The sequence below is a fragment of the Saccopteryx leptura genome, chromosome 2 (assembly GCF_036850995.1).
Source record: "Saccopteryx leptura isolate mSacLep1 chromosome 2, mSacLep1_pri_phased_curated, whole genome shotgun sequence".
NCBI lineage: Eukaryota > Metazoa > Chordata > Mammalia > Chiroptera > Emballonuridae > Saccopteryx > Saccopteryx leptura.
Genome location: NC_089504.1, coordinates 279,493,142 through 279,510,161, shown reverse-complemented (window position 1 = coordinate 279,510,161; position 17,020 = coordinate 279,493,142). Strand labels below are relative to the sequence as shown.

The window sequence follows — 17,020 nt, the reverse complement described above, 5'->3', positions numbered from 1 at the left end:
CAACCACATTTTCTGTAAGAATCTGAACTCAAATTGATCCCTATCTTTTGGAGCTTGTGTGTATGAAATTGTGCTTACTGTGTATGGGGTGTGCATGTGTGTTTCTGTTCATGTCTGCCTCCTGTGTGTAGGTGGATATGTGTGTATGGGAGACAAGGCAAATCTACCAACATCGGGCTTTGAGAGGGCCGAGGAGGCCCAGGCTCTTCCTGAACACCCACTGATCGCATTCCTTCCCCAACCAATAGATCTAAAGCAGTAAAGCAGAGAAGCAGGAGTGTCCTTGCCCTGGCTTGCTCCCACCCCTGATGTGGCTTGGGGCATCTTTCAGCCCGTGTGGATCCTCCCTTTAGGAGGAGTCCTGTGTACTACCCTCTGTCTCTCCAACATATTAGACAGGTTTTGTGAGAAAGTACCTAGCCCAGTGCCTTATACATAGTAAGGGTGCTCAGTGAATATTTTAAATTGAGTTTTCGAAGAACAATAAACTAATCATAGCAGCAATCACCACTCGTTGCCAATGCCTAACAAAGTGCTCTTATATATATTCTAACTTGATTCTCTTAATAACTTTATAAGGTAGAAAGGGCAGGTTCTACAATGTCCATTTTATAACTGAGAAAACAAAGGCCCAGAGAGACTAAGTGAGATTTTCAAGGTTTAAAAAAAAAATTCTTGGCCCTGGCCGGTTGGCTCAGCAGTAGAGCGTCGGCCTGGCGTGCAGGGGACCCGGGTTCTATTCCCGGCCAGGGTACATAGGAGAAGTGCCCATTTGCTTCTCCACCCCCACCCCCTCCTTCCTCTCTGTCTCTCTCTTCCCTTCCCGCAGCCGAGGCTCCATTGAAGCGAGGATGGCCCGGGCTCTGGGGATGGCTCCTTGGCCTCTGCCCCAGACGCTAGAGTGGCTCTGGTTGCAGCAGAGCGACGCCCCGGAGGGGCAGAGCATCGCCCCCTGGTGGGCAGAGCATCGCCCCTGGTGGGCGTGCCAGGTGGATCCCGGTCGGGCACATGCGGGAGTCTGTCTGACTGTCTCTCCCCATTTCCAGCTTCAGAAAAAAAAAAAAAATTCTTGTAGCCTGACCTGTGATGGTGCAGTGAATAGAGCATCAAGCCTGGAGGCTAAGGTCCCAGGTTCAAAACGCCTAGGTCACTGGCTTGAGCATGGGCTCAGCCTGCTTGAGCACAGGCTCACCAGTTTGAGTGTGGGGTTGCTGGCTTAAGCCCAAAGGTCACTGGCTTGAAGCCCAATGTTGCTGGCTTGAGACCAAGCTCACTTGCTTGAGCAGAGTCACTGGCTGGGCTTGAGGACTACCCCCCTGCCACCCCCCATCAAGGCACATTGTATGAGAAATAATCACTGAACAACTAAAGTGATGTAACTACGAGTTGATGCTTTTCATCTTTTCCCCTTCCTGCCTGTCTCTCTCTTGCATGCGTGCTTAAAAAAAACAAACCCCAAAATTTCCTGCCTGACCAGGCAGTGGCACATGGATACAGCATCGGCCTGGGATGATGAAGACTCAGGTTTGAAACCAGAGGTTGCTGGCTTTAGCACAGGCTCACCAACTTGAGTGTGGGGTCACAGCCTGAGCATGGGGTCATAGATATGACCCCATAGTCACTGGCTTGAGCCCAAGGTCACTGACTTGAGCAAGGGGTCACTGGCTCAGCTGGAGCCTCCCATCAAGGTACATATGAGAAGCAATCAATGAACAACTAAGGTGCCGCAACTATGGGTTGATGTTTCCCATCCTTCTTCCTTCCTGTCTGTCTGTTCCTTTCTCTCTCTTAAAAAAGAAATTCCTTTTAAATGCAGAGTTGGAGCTAAAGTGCAGTGTCTATGTTCTGGACTCATCATATAAAACTGACTTTTAAGAATATCTAAAATATCTGTTTATCTAGGAGGCGATCATCTGAAAGCTTACTTCTGAAGCCCCAGCCTAAGGGCCCCGCCCCTCTGGGAGGACAGACACCCCGGGAAAAGGCACTGCTGTCTGCATTGAGTAATTGGACAGCCAGGTGTTATGGATGGGTCACAGGGAGGAAAGCCCACCAGAGTCCGGGGGTCACTGAGTGCTGTTCCTCACCATTCCCAGCACAGTAGACTCTGCTCCTGTGGGAGTCAGTGCTTCCGAGCCTGCGTGGGATTGGTACCCTGGACTGGACACCCACGTGGACTGGACAGACAACACATGCTGCGTTCTAGAACTAAACTACAATGTCCTTGGGGGCCGGGAGCTCCCCTGGCTGACTGAAACACAGATCTCAGTGCTCCCCAGTGCCCAGGGTCTTCTATGAGGGTGAGCTCATGAGGACATCGAGGCCCAGTGTGATGCTGGCCATGTGGCTCGTGATGAGAACCACCAGCAGTCACAGCTCTATCCTCTGCTTTCATGTTTATTATTATTATTATTATTATTATTAAGTGAGAGAGAGAAGGACAGACAGGGACAGACAGACAGGAAGGTTAGACAGATGAGAAGCATCAATTCTTCCTTGCAGCATCTTAGCTGTTCATTGATTGCTTTCTCACATGTGCCTTGACCAGGGGGCTACAGCACAGCAAGTGATCCCTTGCTCAAGCCAGTGACTTTGGGCTTCAAGCCAGCGACCGTGGAGCCATGTCTATGATCCCACACTCAAGCCAGTCAACCCATGCTCAAGCTGGCGAGCCCATGCTCAAGCCAGATGAGCCTGCGCTTAAACCGAGGATCTCAGGTTTTAAAGCTGGGTCCTCTGCATCCCAGGCCAATGCTCTGTTCCCTGTGCTACTGCCTGGTAAGGCTCACATTTATGATTCTTTCTACAGCTTTGAGAACACAAAATCATCTCAATGAGGTTTGATGCCAGAATATTCATATATTAGATCTTTCCTCAGCTGTAAACTAGGTCAAAAGCTCAGAATCATATTCTAAGCTCTGCCATGCACTGGCTGTGTGTTCCTGGCATGTCTTCTAACTTCTCTGTGCTTTAGTTTTACCAGTTACAAAATGAGGATAATCATAGTACCCACCTTACAGGGTTGTTATAAAGATTAAATGAATTAGGCTCTCTAAAGTGCTTAGAATAGTATGGCACATGAAGGAAGCACCCAATTTTGGTGGCCGCTGCCAGTAATGTTATTATTATCATTATTATTTTCAACCCCCCCCCCCCCCAGGCTGCCTCTACAGGACAGTGTATGCATGGCCAGGTTCCCCTATGATCTGTAGCACAGATCTGAACATACGAGTATACGCTCAGATAAATGCCCAGCATGTGGACCGCTGGCCTGTCGAAGCCCAGTGAGTGCCACAGCCCAGCATCACAAGGCCAGGTTGCTCATGGGTAGAACTGGGAGCCCAGGCGGCCAATCGCTTCCATTCTGTGAGAGCAATCACTGCCCCTTCAGGACACTCAGCTGTAAAACTGGGTTGAAATTCCTCCCTCAGCTCACTGTAGTGAATTATCAGGAAAACATAAGCTGTGTACACTGAAGAATTGCATGAAGGAACTACCAAATACACGGAATTGATACAGTTTTAAAATCATCCTAGGAACAGGTCTGTAGAACTCAGATTACAAATTGTGGAGTTTTACAGCAGCCTGTGGAGTATGACAGGACAATTTCCTAGGTTCAAGAGGAACTAAATCCTAACATTTTAGGCCCAAGTAAGGAGCTCCCTCTCATCTCTGCCAGTCCCTCCTGCCTGCCCCCTGGGGGCAGTTCCATCTGGGTTGAAAAACAGGAGGTGGCATTAATTATTCATATGGTCATTTATATTCTCCTTTCCCCAAGAAACTTCCAGCTGCCCTAAAGGGCTTTGAAGAGAGGGCTCTGAAGGTGCAAACCAAAATATAAGCCACTTTGTTGTGTCCTGGCTGTGCCAACAAAGGTTGTCAAATGGATGGATGATGAGGAGTGGGGAAGGAGGTGGGAAGGAGTGGGGAGATGTGACAGGGGCAGGAGGGTGACAAGGGGGCACCAGCTCTGCCTACCTGCTGATCCAAATACTCTAGGTTTCTTTGCAACTGAAGGTCTAAAAGTTCATCCTACCCGGAGCCCGAGGCCCAACGGCAACACAAACAAACAGGAACACGACAAAAGAAAACAATAAAAAGGAAGCAAAGCAGTTAAGAGTTAGCTGGGCAAGGACAAGAGGCCTCTCTGGCCTGGAGGAGTCCTGGGGCCTTCTGGGGGTGAGGGCGTGGCAGGCGCAGAAGCCCACAGGACTGGACCGCCCAGCCCAGCCACGGGAGACACACTGGGACCCCCGCTCCAGCGCTCCTGGCTAGGCCGGGCCCTTCCCGGGGGAGGGAAGCACTACTGGAGCTATCTAGACGGCACCTCCAGCGGATGTTTCTGAGCTTACTGGGGAAATCTCTTTGTTTCTGGATGGGTCCATTGACCATGTGTCAAGGCTGGAGTTTGGACACCAGCAGAGGAGAAAGACAGGGTACAGAGGACCAGTCCTCCCGCCCACCCTGGCCTCTGGTGCTGTGCAGGGACAGGGGCAGCAACAGGCCTTAGGGGCAAGGATCCTGCCTGTTGGTTCCAGTGGTTCTCCCCAACCCCTCAAGTGGAGCATCTGCATCGAGTTCTCCAGGTGGAAACAAACACTCTCAGAACCAATTCCAGGAAGACACACAGTCGAGAGGGAGAAGGAGGAGACACGGTATGGGAAAGCTTTTCTTCCTCAATCCTACCACTGTCTCCTTCCCCAATGTGGCACTCCAGGCAAGGACCAGCTGGCAGCAAATATGCTTAGTGGGACAGGGCAGAAGATCGTGCCTGTTGTTGGGAGCTCGAGCCTGACTTTCTCCCCAGCCCGCGGCCTAAGCCCCTGTCCAGGCCCCTTGGCATGCTGCAGGATTATTCTGACACCCAGAGGATCAGGACAATACATGCTTCCAGATCCTGTCCTTGCTCCTCTGCCCTGCGTTACAGAGGAGAAGGGATAACTGGCACCAAACTCTACGGGGGTTCAAGTCCTGGCTGGGGGGGGGGGGAAGGAGGTATCCAGAGGCTACTAGAAACCAGATGGTCAAGGCATTGGACGCAGAGCCTCCCTGCGGCCGCCCCAGATCGGCCCTCCCTGGGGGGAGAGGTCCTGAGGGGGATGGCAGGGGAGTAGAGGACGTACCATCTTATCGTGGACCGTGGGGGGTGATGGGTAGTTGTAGGGGTACAGTCCTGCAGGGACTGGCCGCCTGTCTCCCAGGTAATCATACTGGAAGAGAAAGGGGATTGGAGAGGTGAGGGGGTCCGGCTGGGACACAGACTTCCCCACCAACTGAAGTTCAAGGTTAGGGATATTTGTATCTTGTCCCAGAGCAGACTTCAAACTAAAATGGACAGCATTTATCCAGTGTAATATCCTTGCAGTGATCTGTTCAAGTCCTCAAGATCTGGAAAGACAGAATCCTCCCTGCCCTCATATAGAATTAGGGTTCTTGGCATAATCTGGCAACGGGCACAGAAAGAAATGTCCCTACTAGGGGGGCAAAGCAAGTCCCCCAGGGAAGTTCTTTTGGGGATGGAACCACAAGATTAGTGGCTCCCTGAGCATTGCTGGCTGTCCCTGCCCACACAGCCCTGTGGCCTGTGGCCCCAATCTTCTGCAGCTCCACCTCTTCTCGGCTGATGGTCTCAGGCTTCTGGGGGGCCCTGAGGGGGTGAGGAATGTGGGGCACGTGGTGGCTCACCTTGGGAGAGCTGATGGATCGCCTCATCACATAGGCAGTGGGGTCAGCATAGATGTCTTCACTGCGAGGTGGCAGCCGCTCAAAACGGGCACTGGGCGAACGGACGGGGGAGTAAATGTGGGCGCGGCTGTAGGAGCCCTGGCTGGGCGAGCGGGGCACAGAGTGGGACCGGGGCTGCAAGGACAGGCGGCGCAGGGAGCCAGAGGTGGCCTCCAGCTCATTGTAATAGACTGGCTGGCGGGAGGGGCTGGGGATCCAGACGGTGCCATCCTGCTGCCCATAACCAACCGGCTCCTTCCACCCACACCCATTGCGGAAGGAGTGGCGCTTGTCCTCCACGGCCCAGGGTGGGCTGATCCGATCGTAGGCAGGCATGGAACAGATGCTGTCTGGCCGCACCCCCGGTGGGTAGTACTGGTAATCGTCAGGGTACTGGGAGGAATAGGGGCCATAGTACTCAGGGGCCCTGCGGGACATGGGGTAGAACCTAGAGGGACTGAGAGAGAAGACAGTGTGAGGAAGTGGACAGAGTGGGCACGCCCCTACCCATGTGCCCATGCTCCAGCCCCACTTCTGAGTCTTCCCTCCTCTGCTAGAGCGGGGCCTGACCAGGTGAGCAGTGTCTCAGCCCAGGTGAGCAGTGTCTCAGCCCGGGTGAGCAGTGTCTCAGCCCGGCCCTGTGAGCACAGAGAGCGCCACATCTGGGTTCAGAGGTTCAGGGAAGACCCTGTCCTCACAGCTCCTCCCTCATCCAGCTGAGGCCCAAAATTCCACCAGTCAGAGCTCCCATCTTTGTCTCTTTAAAATGAAATACCCCTGGGGAGAAACTTTAAGCCTTATTAGCCATCTCTATCTCAACATGAACCAATTTATCAGATCCTGTCCGGAGAGGCAAACAGAAGAAAGCAAGCCTGCCAGGCACCTGGAGGAAAGAGACAGAGAGGGACAGAGGGACAGAGGAGGGACAGAGGGACAGAGGAGGGACAGAGGAGGGACAGAGGGCAGCTTCCCTGACTTTACGGGATGCATGCCAAGTGAGTGGCTCTCCCCAGGGCAGGCCAGAGGGGCGGCCCCAGACACCAGACCACCAGCGGCGAGCAGCCCGCCCCTGGCTGTCAGGTACAGACCTCAGCACCCTAATGATCAGGCCTGATAAATATCTTCAAATGTTTAAAAGCCATCACTAGATAAAGGAGTAAATTGGTCTGGAGGGCAGAACTAGGATCAATGAATGGCAACAGTTTTGTTTCTTTCCTCTTTTTAAAAACTGCTTGTAAACACTGGCTTTCAAACAAGTAGAACTGTTCAAAAACGGAGTGGACTTGGCAGTTGCTTAGTGAGTCTCCTGTTGGTGAGACACTGGATCAGAGGATCTTGTAAGAGGGTCGGAAGCTTGGGGGACGATGACAAACTGGAACATATTAAGACCCCTCCCTATGACCGCCTGCCTGTTTCATGGGCCACCCAACACTGCTGTGGAGAGACAGTGGGTGCTCTGTCCCTTCCCCTGAAGGAGGTAGACAAAGAACAGAATCAGGGGCAGAGGGAGCCACAGGGGCCGGAAAGGATTTGGGTAAGCTGGGACTCCTGGGGTTCTCTTGGTTTCCCAAGACAGCCTGGCTTCCAAAAGGTTTCCAACAGGGGATGCCTCCCTTGTCACTCCCCCAGCCACAGCCCTGAGTTGTGACAGCACCCCAGCTCCGCCCCTGCCCCTCCCCAGGCCTCACCTCCGAAGGTCTTCAGGTGGGGGCACCCCCCGACGCAGGTTCACCCACTGCTGAAGCTGGTTCATGGAACTCTTGCGCTGGGCAATCTTGTCGGGGTTTGCATGTGGGGGGAAGCTCGGCCGGTGCCCCCCACTCTCCGAGTCCTGGGGGGGTAAAGCTGTGCTTCGCGGTCGGCTTGGGGAGCCATACTGCCAGCCGTTGGGCTGGGCGGGCTGCTCCCCGCCCCCTGGAACCCTCGGGCCCTCAGGGTAAGGGCTGCCGGGCTCTGAGACTGGTTCCAATCCAGCTGGGATGCCATTGGCTTTGACCAGAGGTTCACTCTGGACGTCGGGCCTCTCAGGCCTCCTCTCGGACTTCTCGCAGCCTCGGCCGTCCCCCTCCCCTCGAGTCTTCGCCTCTGGCTCGGGCTTGGGCAGGCTGTTGTGAAGCGGCTGGTGGTGTTTGCTGGGTGGGATGTTTTCGGAATCTGGTTTCTCGTGGCTGCAGGGTGCCAAGGGAGATGTTGTAAGTGATTCCAGCCCAGCATGGAGTTGAGTGGGGAGTGGTAAACTGGGAGGGAGAGAAGGAGCGGAGAAGGATAGGCAGAAAGGTAGCAAGGGGAACAGAATTCAATAAATTACAATTCTGTTTCCCAGTTATTATAAAAGGTTGTCCAATTCTGCCTTTGCATAACATGCTCATTCTGCCTTCCAGGTCTTCTCCCGTGGGTCACTCTGCTGACCTGCCATTGGCCCAGCCTTCAAGCGACAGCCAAGACTCACCTCGCCCAGGCTTGGTCTCCTCGGTGGCCTGTCCGATACAACCCCCTCACTTGGTACACACTAGACTGAAGTTTCACAACACCAGCCACGCTGATGCCCACGCTACAAAGGCTAGTTACAGGTCAGCCCTCTCTCCTATAGAAAGTTCCTCAACTTCCACAAGCCCTGGGCTCCTTGATGGCAGAATGGGGACAACAATGCCTCCCTGCACAGGACTGCTGTGGGGTCAGACCAGGGCACAAGCTGTTGCCTCAAACTTCACAGGAATAGAAACATGCTAGTTCCCATCTCAAAAACAAGCTTCTCCCAGGACTGATTTTTTGTTGTTGTTAGAATCAAGCTGCACAAGGCAAGAGTGCCTCAAAATTTTGCTCCCTTGTTTCTCTAGCACCTGATAGAGTGCCTTACATATTTCTAGTTGTAGTAAATATACTGCTCACAAATATTAGGGGATGAATCTCCCCTAATATGAATATGAAGCAATAAAGTATCCCCTAATTTTTGTGAGCAGTATATTTATGAAATGAATAAGTGGACTTCTGGAAGTATGCCCCTTGGGGGAAGCAAAGATGGGATCTTATGACAATGTGCTCCCTACAGGTTCCCAAACTCAACATATTCCAGCATCCTTGTTGAGACCTGGCTTGGTGAACATTTCTAAGATGTGAATAGCCTTGGAGTCTACACTGTAATACCTTCTTCTGGATCCCCCTTAACATCTAACTCAACACTCAATACCCAGTTCAAGTAGAGACAGGTGCCTAGACTGCGGATGAGGAAGTGATGGGAACACTTTATATACTACTGTTTATTCATCACAACAACCTGTAAGGTGGGATTATAATTGCTGCCTTTGAGGAGAAGAAACTTGGGCTCACAAGTTAAGTAACTTACACTGACGTGTCCCTGTAGGCAACTGGGATGAACCTGTGGGCAAGTGGGACCCAATCAAGTTGGGATTCGAACCTGAGTCCACCTGCCTCCAAAGACTGTGTGCTTAACATGCACAGTCAAGAAAAACTGAGCAAATGATCCTGGTCTTTGGCTCCTGGCCAGGCCCCAGTGGAACCTGGCTTCTCTCTTGGCCTCCACTAGCTCCGAGAGAAGAAGAAGAGCTGGTCAGGGGAAGGGACTACCAGCTCTGAAATCACTGAGCCAAGCACCCGCCTCAGGGGTCAAGCCAGCACCCTGGGCTCGCTGCCGGCATAAAGCGAGGCACTTCCTCTCTCTTCCTTTTTGCCTAGAACTCCCCACACCCAGGCCCAGCGCCCTGACACTCACGTGTGACGCACAGCTTGGGGTACCGATTTCTGGGCTGGGGGAATCTGTACTCTGGCAGCCTCCCCCATAGCCTGGATCCAGGCCTCCTGCTCCTCAGGGCTCTCAGCACTGAAGAAGTAGGTGCGGACCCCAGCGTGCTCGGCCTGTGGGGAGAGGCAGTGCGTGGAACTGGCCCCGGCCTCGTCCACCCAGCACACAGTCACCTGCAGGGAGAAGACACCCACACCCCAGGATGCGTGGTCAGGAAGGCCACTTGCTAGACCTGTAGCTCTTTTTCCCAAATGGAGCTCAGGAGCAAGGAGAGGAGGGGGCCCACAGGTATGCCAACTGCTCCAGATGATGCCCTGCTATCTGCCTTGGTGAGCTCTCCGGACATCACCGGACAGTCCAGGCAAGCTTACCTGGCCCACCTGGGATGATTATAAGCAGGAGGGATAATTACCACACCCACTCCCCCATCAAATTCTATCTTTGATTTGAAGGGCAATTACCCAATGTCAGGGAGAGGTGCCCCCCAGCACATGCCAATCTCTTGGCCTCTGAGAAGCTAGCGCTGTCTCTTCCATGCAGAGACAGCCAGGCCTCTCGTGGCATGCAAGGGGCATGCACAGACAGTCAGAGCACACTACCTAGTTGGCGGCCGCAAGCAGGTGCGGCAGGCGGGAACCCAGAAGAGAGCTCCTGTCCAGAGGAGGGGTCCTCACGCAGTCAGAAGGAGGAGAAGCAGAGAACAGGTCAACCAAACACCAGAGGGAGAGACAGAAGATGACATGGCAGGAATGTTGAGGAACAGCCGAAAGTGGGGAGCTACTCAAACTATCCCCTTCTACTCAGTGTTACCATCAGGACAATGGTACCTGGCAATGCCCAGTTCAGCCTACAAAGAGGGGGAATGGAAGGTTGCACCGAGTGAATTTGGGCTGGTGGTGGAGAGAAGTCAGAGGATCCAGTGCTAACCCTAGCTCTGTTCCTGACCAGTTGTGGCCTTAACGGATGCATCTGTTGAATGAGAAGAGGTCTGCCTGCGGAAACTTAAGATCCTTAGGCCACAAAGATTCTCCAGAGCTAGATTCTCTCTCTCTCTCTCTTTTTTTTTTAAGTGAGAGGAGGGCTGATAGTGCGACAGACTTCCATATGAGCCCCGGCTGGGATTCACACAGCAACCCCCATCTGGGGCTGATGCTCGAATCAACTGAGCTATCCTCAGCATCTGGGGCTCATGCTCGAATCAACTGAGCTATCCTCAGCACCTGGGGCTGATGCTCGAATCAACTGAGCTATCCTCAGCACCTGGGGCTGACGCTCGGACCAACCAAGCCACTGACTGTGAGAGGAGAGGAAGAAGAGAAGAGAAAGAAAGAGGGGGAGAGAAACAGATGGTCACTTCTCTTGTGTGCCCTGATCAGGAATCAAACTTAGGACATCCGTGTACCAGGCCGATGCTCTATCCACTGGGCCAACTGGCCAGGGCCCAGAGCTAGATTCTTCCTTGGACCTCAGCATACCCCTAAAGTGATCCCTTCACTCTCCCATGAAAAGCACATTTGTCTCACTCAGCGTGAGAGGTACAAAAGCGATTAAAAGTCTCAGATGGGAACCTCACTTTGGCCTCTGATCCCTTGGGTGCTAAATTCTGGGCCTCTGGGGATTGAAAGGAGAGAAGACAGGGCTCCTCTGGCCAAGCCCTAGGGCTCTCCTAAGCAGCAATATCAAACCCACACCTTCCAAATGCTTCCTGGCCAGACCTTCACTCCACTGCAGCCCCTTTCCCCTGCATAGGAGTTCTTCCTGACAGGAGCCCGTACCTTCCTTCTCTAGGGGCAGGGGTGAGTCTCCCTCCTCTGGATCCTGCCGGTCCCCACCCTCCAGCAGGGGCGCAATGTGCTGGCGGAGGCAGGGAGGTGCTGAGGAAAAGCCCGTGAGGCTGTGTCTGGGGGTTGAAACTGCACAGAGATGTGGGGAACAGAGGTCCAGGCAAGCCCTCTGAGGTGGAGAGCACGAGGTTATTGGAGAGCAGAGAGACACAGGTGGGACTCTGGGAGTGTCCTGGGCTGGCAGGAGTGGGCAGCAAATAAGTTAATCTGCTAAGCACCTCATGAGCCTCCTGTGAGTGCCGAGCACTGCTCTGGGCACCAGTCACGTGGAAAGCAAAGACATGCTCTTTGCCCTTGAAGAGCTCACGGTCACACTGGAGGACACAACTTGCCCACAGGGAAACAAGGGGGGAGCAAAGGCCTGGGAACAACTGCTGGTGAGTGGGGGAGTCAGAGGGCCTGGGCACGACGAGGCAACTAAAGGGGAGTGTGGAGGGAACACCAGCCTGGAGCCAGGAAAGGGGACCAGAGAACTGAGGGAGGCGCCCCAGCGGGGTGAAGTCCACTGAGCCGCTGCCATGGGGCTGGGACAGGAAGAGTTTAAGGCATTCAGTAGTAGGCTAGGCAGGAACGGTCCAGGCTCATTATCAGCCATTCAAGAGTTTCGCTTGATAGCCACAGCAGGACAAGCCTCCCATCTGTCTCCACTCCCCTCCCCTCCCTGGGGAAGGGCCTCTGAATAGCCACAGTTGGAACCCTTTGTGGCCACTGAATGAACACAGCTCTCGGAGTTGGTTTAAAGAGGCAGTGCACTCCTTGGGGGATGTGGAAGGAGGAGAGGGGCTAATGGGCACAGAAGTAAGATCTGGGGGCCCTGGTGGCTGTGTGTGTCAGTCATCGGATGTTAATCTGATGCCTGCTGAGCTCCGAGCTGGAGTGTGCATGTGTCTGTGCACAGGTCTGGAAGAGAGGGCGAGACAGGCTGTCTGCCTGTGTGGGTGTGTGTGTGCGTCTGCGTAGAGCAGCACTGTTTGTTGTTGGCTAAACGGCCTGCTCCTATTTCCCCAGCTAGAACCCAGCTCTCTGGAGCCAGAGTTTTATTAATTGTTCATTCTGTTCACACCTCTGGCAGACAGGACCCAGGGAGGCTGGAAACTAATTATGTGCCAAAAAAAGTCCCTCCTTGTTCCCAGAGCAGCACCTGGGTATGCTGCCCACCTCCTTTCTGTGGCCAGGTGACCAGAGTCTGAAGGACAGAAAAGGACCATCTCTGAGGCTCAGGTGATGACCGGGGGTGACCTGTAGGTTCTATTATCTAGCACCACAGCTTCAGGTTTTCAGAGCTTTGGACAGCAATTCTTAACTGGGGAGAGAGGGCTTTATGCTAAGAAAATGCATGGGCAACATCATAATTTCATATTTGGAAAGTGAAAAGGAACCTACGGTCTTTACATCATAAAATACAGAAAGAGCCTGGGTTTTCTTTTCTTTTCTTTTTTTTAATCATATGTAATAGGTCATAAATTTTTAAATATGAAAAACCACTAGGAGGAACCTGCTGCCGGCTTTGATGGGAGGGCCCCGGGGGTTCGCTGGGCGCCACGCTGAGCAGGCAGAGGAGCCCCTCTTCCCGCTCTCCTGCTCTCTCAGATTGTCTACATGAGGCTGGCTCCTCTTGCTTGTGAGGAAACTCATCTCCGAATTTTCTCTGAAGACTGGAATTTGAGTAAGTTTGATTGTGGATCTAGTTCGCTGGGCCCAAGGTGAGGAGGAAAACTTCCCAGACAGAATGCCAGCCCCTCTCCAGCCCACGCTCCTGCCTCTGCTGCGGGAGTCTCCCGGGTGCCAGGCCACTGGGCAGAGCGTCCGCAGGCTCAGGACGCAACTGGGCTGCACGTGTTGATATTTATCCTGATAGGTCTGATACAGTCCTCCCTTCTCCCCTAGGGAAAACCGTAGTAGCCCTGAAGCACATCTCTCCCGGCCTATCCTGGGGAGAATCATCCATCCAGTGCCCGAGGAAAGAGGAAGGGGTCCCAGCACAGCCTAGTTTCAGCCTTACGACAGCCTGCACTGCGTCCAGGGGCCGCTGCCCACCCCCGCCCTCTGCGACCCCTTCAGACTCCTTCAGGAGGTGGCTCCAGAACCTTCTCCCTCCCCCTATCAGGCCTTTCTCCCCCATCTGACCTGGGAGAGGAAGGCCGACTGACCTTAAAGGTGTGTTTTCGGCTGATGTTGTCTGAGGGCTGGACAGCGGCCACCCGGAAGCTCAGGAGGGGGATGCTCCCCAGGACGCTGTCCTCCTTCTCATCTGTCAGGAAACAGAGGCGAGAATGAGATGTGTGTGCACGTGCAGGGGGAGGAGAGAGGCACACGTCAGCCCTATTATGATAAATCGCAGTAAATATTTGTTGCTAACCTACTATTAGCACTCAGGGCCTCCACACACAGCACACAGGGTGTGCTCTGCACGACAACAAGAGATGCTCCCTGGAGCTGGGGGCAACGGGGTGCCTGGTGGCTCCGCAGACAGGATCTAGACATGTCCAGAGGTGAATGAGAGGGAAGCAGTCCCACGCTCAGGGAGCTGACATTCTGGTACACAAGTAAGCAAATCCATTAGAGCTAATGTTTTAGAGTTTTCACTCTACATCAGACACTGTTCTAAGGGAAATGCCTTCGTGGATTTAACCCTCTCAGAAATGCCATGAACAGGTACTGTTATTAGCCCCATTTTATAGGAAGCAGGTTGAGACACAGAGAGGATAAGTAATTTGTCCAAGGTCACTTAGGTAGAAAGTGGGGGACTGGTCTTTGAACCCAAGAATTCTGACTCCCAAGCTATCATTCTTAACCACTCCACTATGCATAGGGCCTGTCCAACACAAGACAATTCCAATGGCCATAGACGTAGCAGGATAATGGGACAGGGCGTGGGAGAGTGGACAGTCTCCTCTTTGGTTCGGGCTCCTCTGGGCGACTGTTTCTAAGGTTCGCCCAGGCACCCAGCATCTTGCTTTGTCCTCTTGAGACACAGATCCACACCCCCTTTACAGTCCCTGTGTCTCTGGGGAAGGCTTGCCCTTGCATGGCCTCCTGCCCCTCTGGATCAGGCTGACAATCAGGCTGTTACATAATTCATCCCGGATCTCCAAAGGAGCCTGATGGATTAGCGCGTCGGGCCCCCAGCTGTCAGCAGGAGGCCTGAAAGGGTGGGGGTGTTCTGTGGGACAGGATAGAGGCAACGATGAGTCCATGGCAAGACCTTCCCACTTGCCCAGGATAGCTCTTTATTCCCTGAGCTAGAGATTCTGTAAAACCCTCAGATAGGGTTCAGAAGAAATCTCTTAGGCTTTATAAAACTCCACTTGTTCTCTTGTTCTTCTTACTCATCACTTGCATGAGATGCTTGGAGCAAAGTCCAGCTTCCTGTGTAGGCTTCAACCTGGTACCCAGAGAAGGACTAAGCTAAAGGAGCAGGAGAGACATGGGCTGGAGACCCAGGGCTTCTTCAGGAAAGCAGGGCTGTCAGCCCCTGGGGAACTGGGCCTCTGCCTCGTGCTGTCTAGGACGGTGCCTAGGGGATCTCCTGAGAACATTTCAGTGGATAGTGACCCCCATAGCAGTGCCCCTTGGAATGCACAGCTTTTTAAGTTTCTGCTCTCATGCCAGGCCCCGAGTCTCCCCTCTGCAGGGAGCCTGGCTTCCCCTCAACTTTGTTCCTACTCTGGACCCAGAGCAGCGCTCTACCCTAGAAGCCCAGCCTAGGTAGACTCTTCTGACCCAGCGTCAGGGCTTCCTCTGTGACTCGACCCTGAATATAGCCCCTTCCTCCTATTTCTCTCCTCAGAGTTCAGGTGGTGGCAAGTCAGGGCATAGGAATAGCATTGCTGGGGGTGGGGATGGGGGGGGGTCACTGGGACAATCTTTGTTTGGCAAAGTTAATGATTCAGGGAATTGCTCCAGGAAGGCCCACATAAGTCTGGGCTCTGCCATACCTGGGGCATAGAGGTATGTGAAGGGACGTGGAGGCGTGTGGAGGGGCATAGAGGGGCACGGAGGGGCACAGAGGGGCACGGAGGGGCATAGAGGGGCATGGAGGCATGTGAAGGGGCGTGGAGGGGCGTGGAGGCGTGTGGAGGGGCGTGGAGTCATGTGGAGGGGCATAGAGGGGCACAGAAGGGCATAGAGGGGCACAGAGGGGCATAGAGGGGCATGGAGGCATGTGGAGGGGCATAGAGGGGCATAGAGGGGCATGGAGGGGCATAGAGGGGCATGGAGGGGCATAGAGGGGCATGGAGGGGCATAGAGGGGCGTGGAGGCATGTGGAGGGGCATAGAGGGGCATGGAGGGGCATAGAGGGGCGTGGAGGCATGTGAAGGGGCGTGGAGGGGCGTGGAGGTGTGTGGAGGGGCGTGGAGGCATGTGGAGGGGCATAGAGGGGCACAGAAGGGCATAGAGGGGCACAGAGGGGCATGGAGGGGCACAGAGGGGCATGGAGGGGCATAGAGGGGCGTGGAGGCATGTGGAGGGGCATAGAGGGGCACAGAGGGGCATGGAGGGGCGTGGAGGCACGTGGAGGCATGTGAAGGGGCGTGGAGGCATGTGAAGGGGCGTGGAGGCATGTGAAAGGGCGTGGAGGCGCGTGGAGGGGCGTGGAGGCGCGTGGAGGGGCGTGGAGGCGCGTGGAGGGGCGTGGAGGCGTGTGGAGGGGCATGGAGGCGCGTGGAGGCCCATGTCTCTCCTGCTGCAAAGTCATTTCACCCTTCTCCACCCAGTGCCATGAGTCAGTGTGACAGAAACCACCATTACCATCACCCTCACTGGTTCTCTGTGCCCTCCTTGACACAATGTTGCTGTGTATATTTTTAAAATACCTTCCTAGAAATTGCTGCAAATTATCAGATCTTTACCTTCTTTTTTTTTTTTTTTTTTTTTTTTTAGAGTGTCGGAAGTGAGCGTTGGGTGGGCAAGTAGGGCAGAAACTAGGGATATCCATTTATTCCACACTGATGGAGCACCTACTATGTGTCATGCATTGTTGTGTTGTGGATACAACAGTGAACAAAACGGACAAAATTGCTGCCTTCATGCATCGGATCGTGCATTCCATGGGACAGGAAGAAGATCAGCATACAAGCTCCAGTTAGTAGGTGACCTACCAGTAGTGATTAGGGTAGGGACCTTCCTCTCTTCCTCCTTTTCCTCCCCATCCTCCCTTTCCACTCCTTTCCCACACTTCACCACCTGTATTGGACTGTACTGTTTACCTCATATCACCAGTCAGGGCCTAGAACTCTGCCTGAAACCTAGTAGGCACATGGTAAATTTGAATGGGAGTGAGTGAGTGAATGCTTGAGCAAGTAAGCTCTGTGTTTATCCCACTGGGACACCCCACTGGTGCTGGAGACTGCAGGGGGCAGATCTGCTGTCTCCCAATGTCTGTCCAAAGCAAAGCCCAGTGATCTGGCAGGACGAAGCTGAGTGGCAGGGCACTCTTGCCCCCACTGGCATAGGGGCAAGCTCACCTTTATAGTAGAAGAGGCAGCGATCCACCAGGACGAACCAGCGCTTGTTCCACTGCTTGACCCCAGAGCTGGCCTGCGGGCACGGGGAGAAACAGACAGCAGGGGCTGTGAGCTGGGCATGTGGCAGAGCAGGAGGCGATGGGGAGGGCTCTGCACTAACTGTAAGGACATCCTGTCTCGGGTTGCAGCTTGGCCACGAACAAGTGGCAGCAACCCCCTGAGGC

The 17,020-nt window shown here is 53.8% G+C and overlaps 1 protein-coding gene across 7 annotated transcripts in view; it reads right to left on the bottom strand.

The window, feature by feature from the left end:
- PLEKHA6 (pleckstrin homology domain containing A6) overlaps window positions 1-17,020 on the bottom strand; it is a 147,244-nt gene that overhangs the window by 22,385 nt on the left and 107,839 nt on the right. For 4 of the 7 annotated variants that reach the window (XM_066361995.1, XM_066361993.1, XM_066361994.1 and 1 more), the window contains exons 7-13: window positions 16,797-16,869; window positions 13,479-13,579; window positions 9,455-9,657; window positions 7,413-7,961; window positions 5,686-6,181; window positions 5,124-5,210; window positions 3,979-4,032 (exon numbers count right to left, since the gene is read on the bottom strand). In XM_066361995.1, coding sequence (XP_066218092.1) covers window positions 3,979-4,032; window positions 5,124-5,210; window positions 5,686-6,181; window positions 7,413-7,961; window positions 9,455-9,657; window positions 13,479-13,579; window positions 16,797-16,869 — 1,563 coding nt within the window. The remainder of the gene's footprint in view (window positions 1-3,978; window positions 4,033-5,123; window positions 5,211-5,685; window positions 6,182-7,412; window positions 7,962-9,454; window positions 9,658-13,478; window positions 13,580-16,796; window positions 16,870-17,020) is intronic. The other 3 variants (XM_066361998.1, XM_066362000.1, XM_066361997.1) reach the window with 2 other exon arrangements.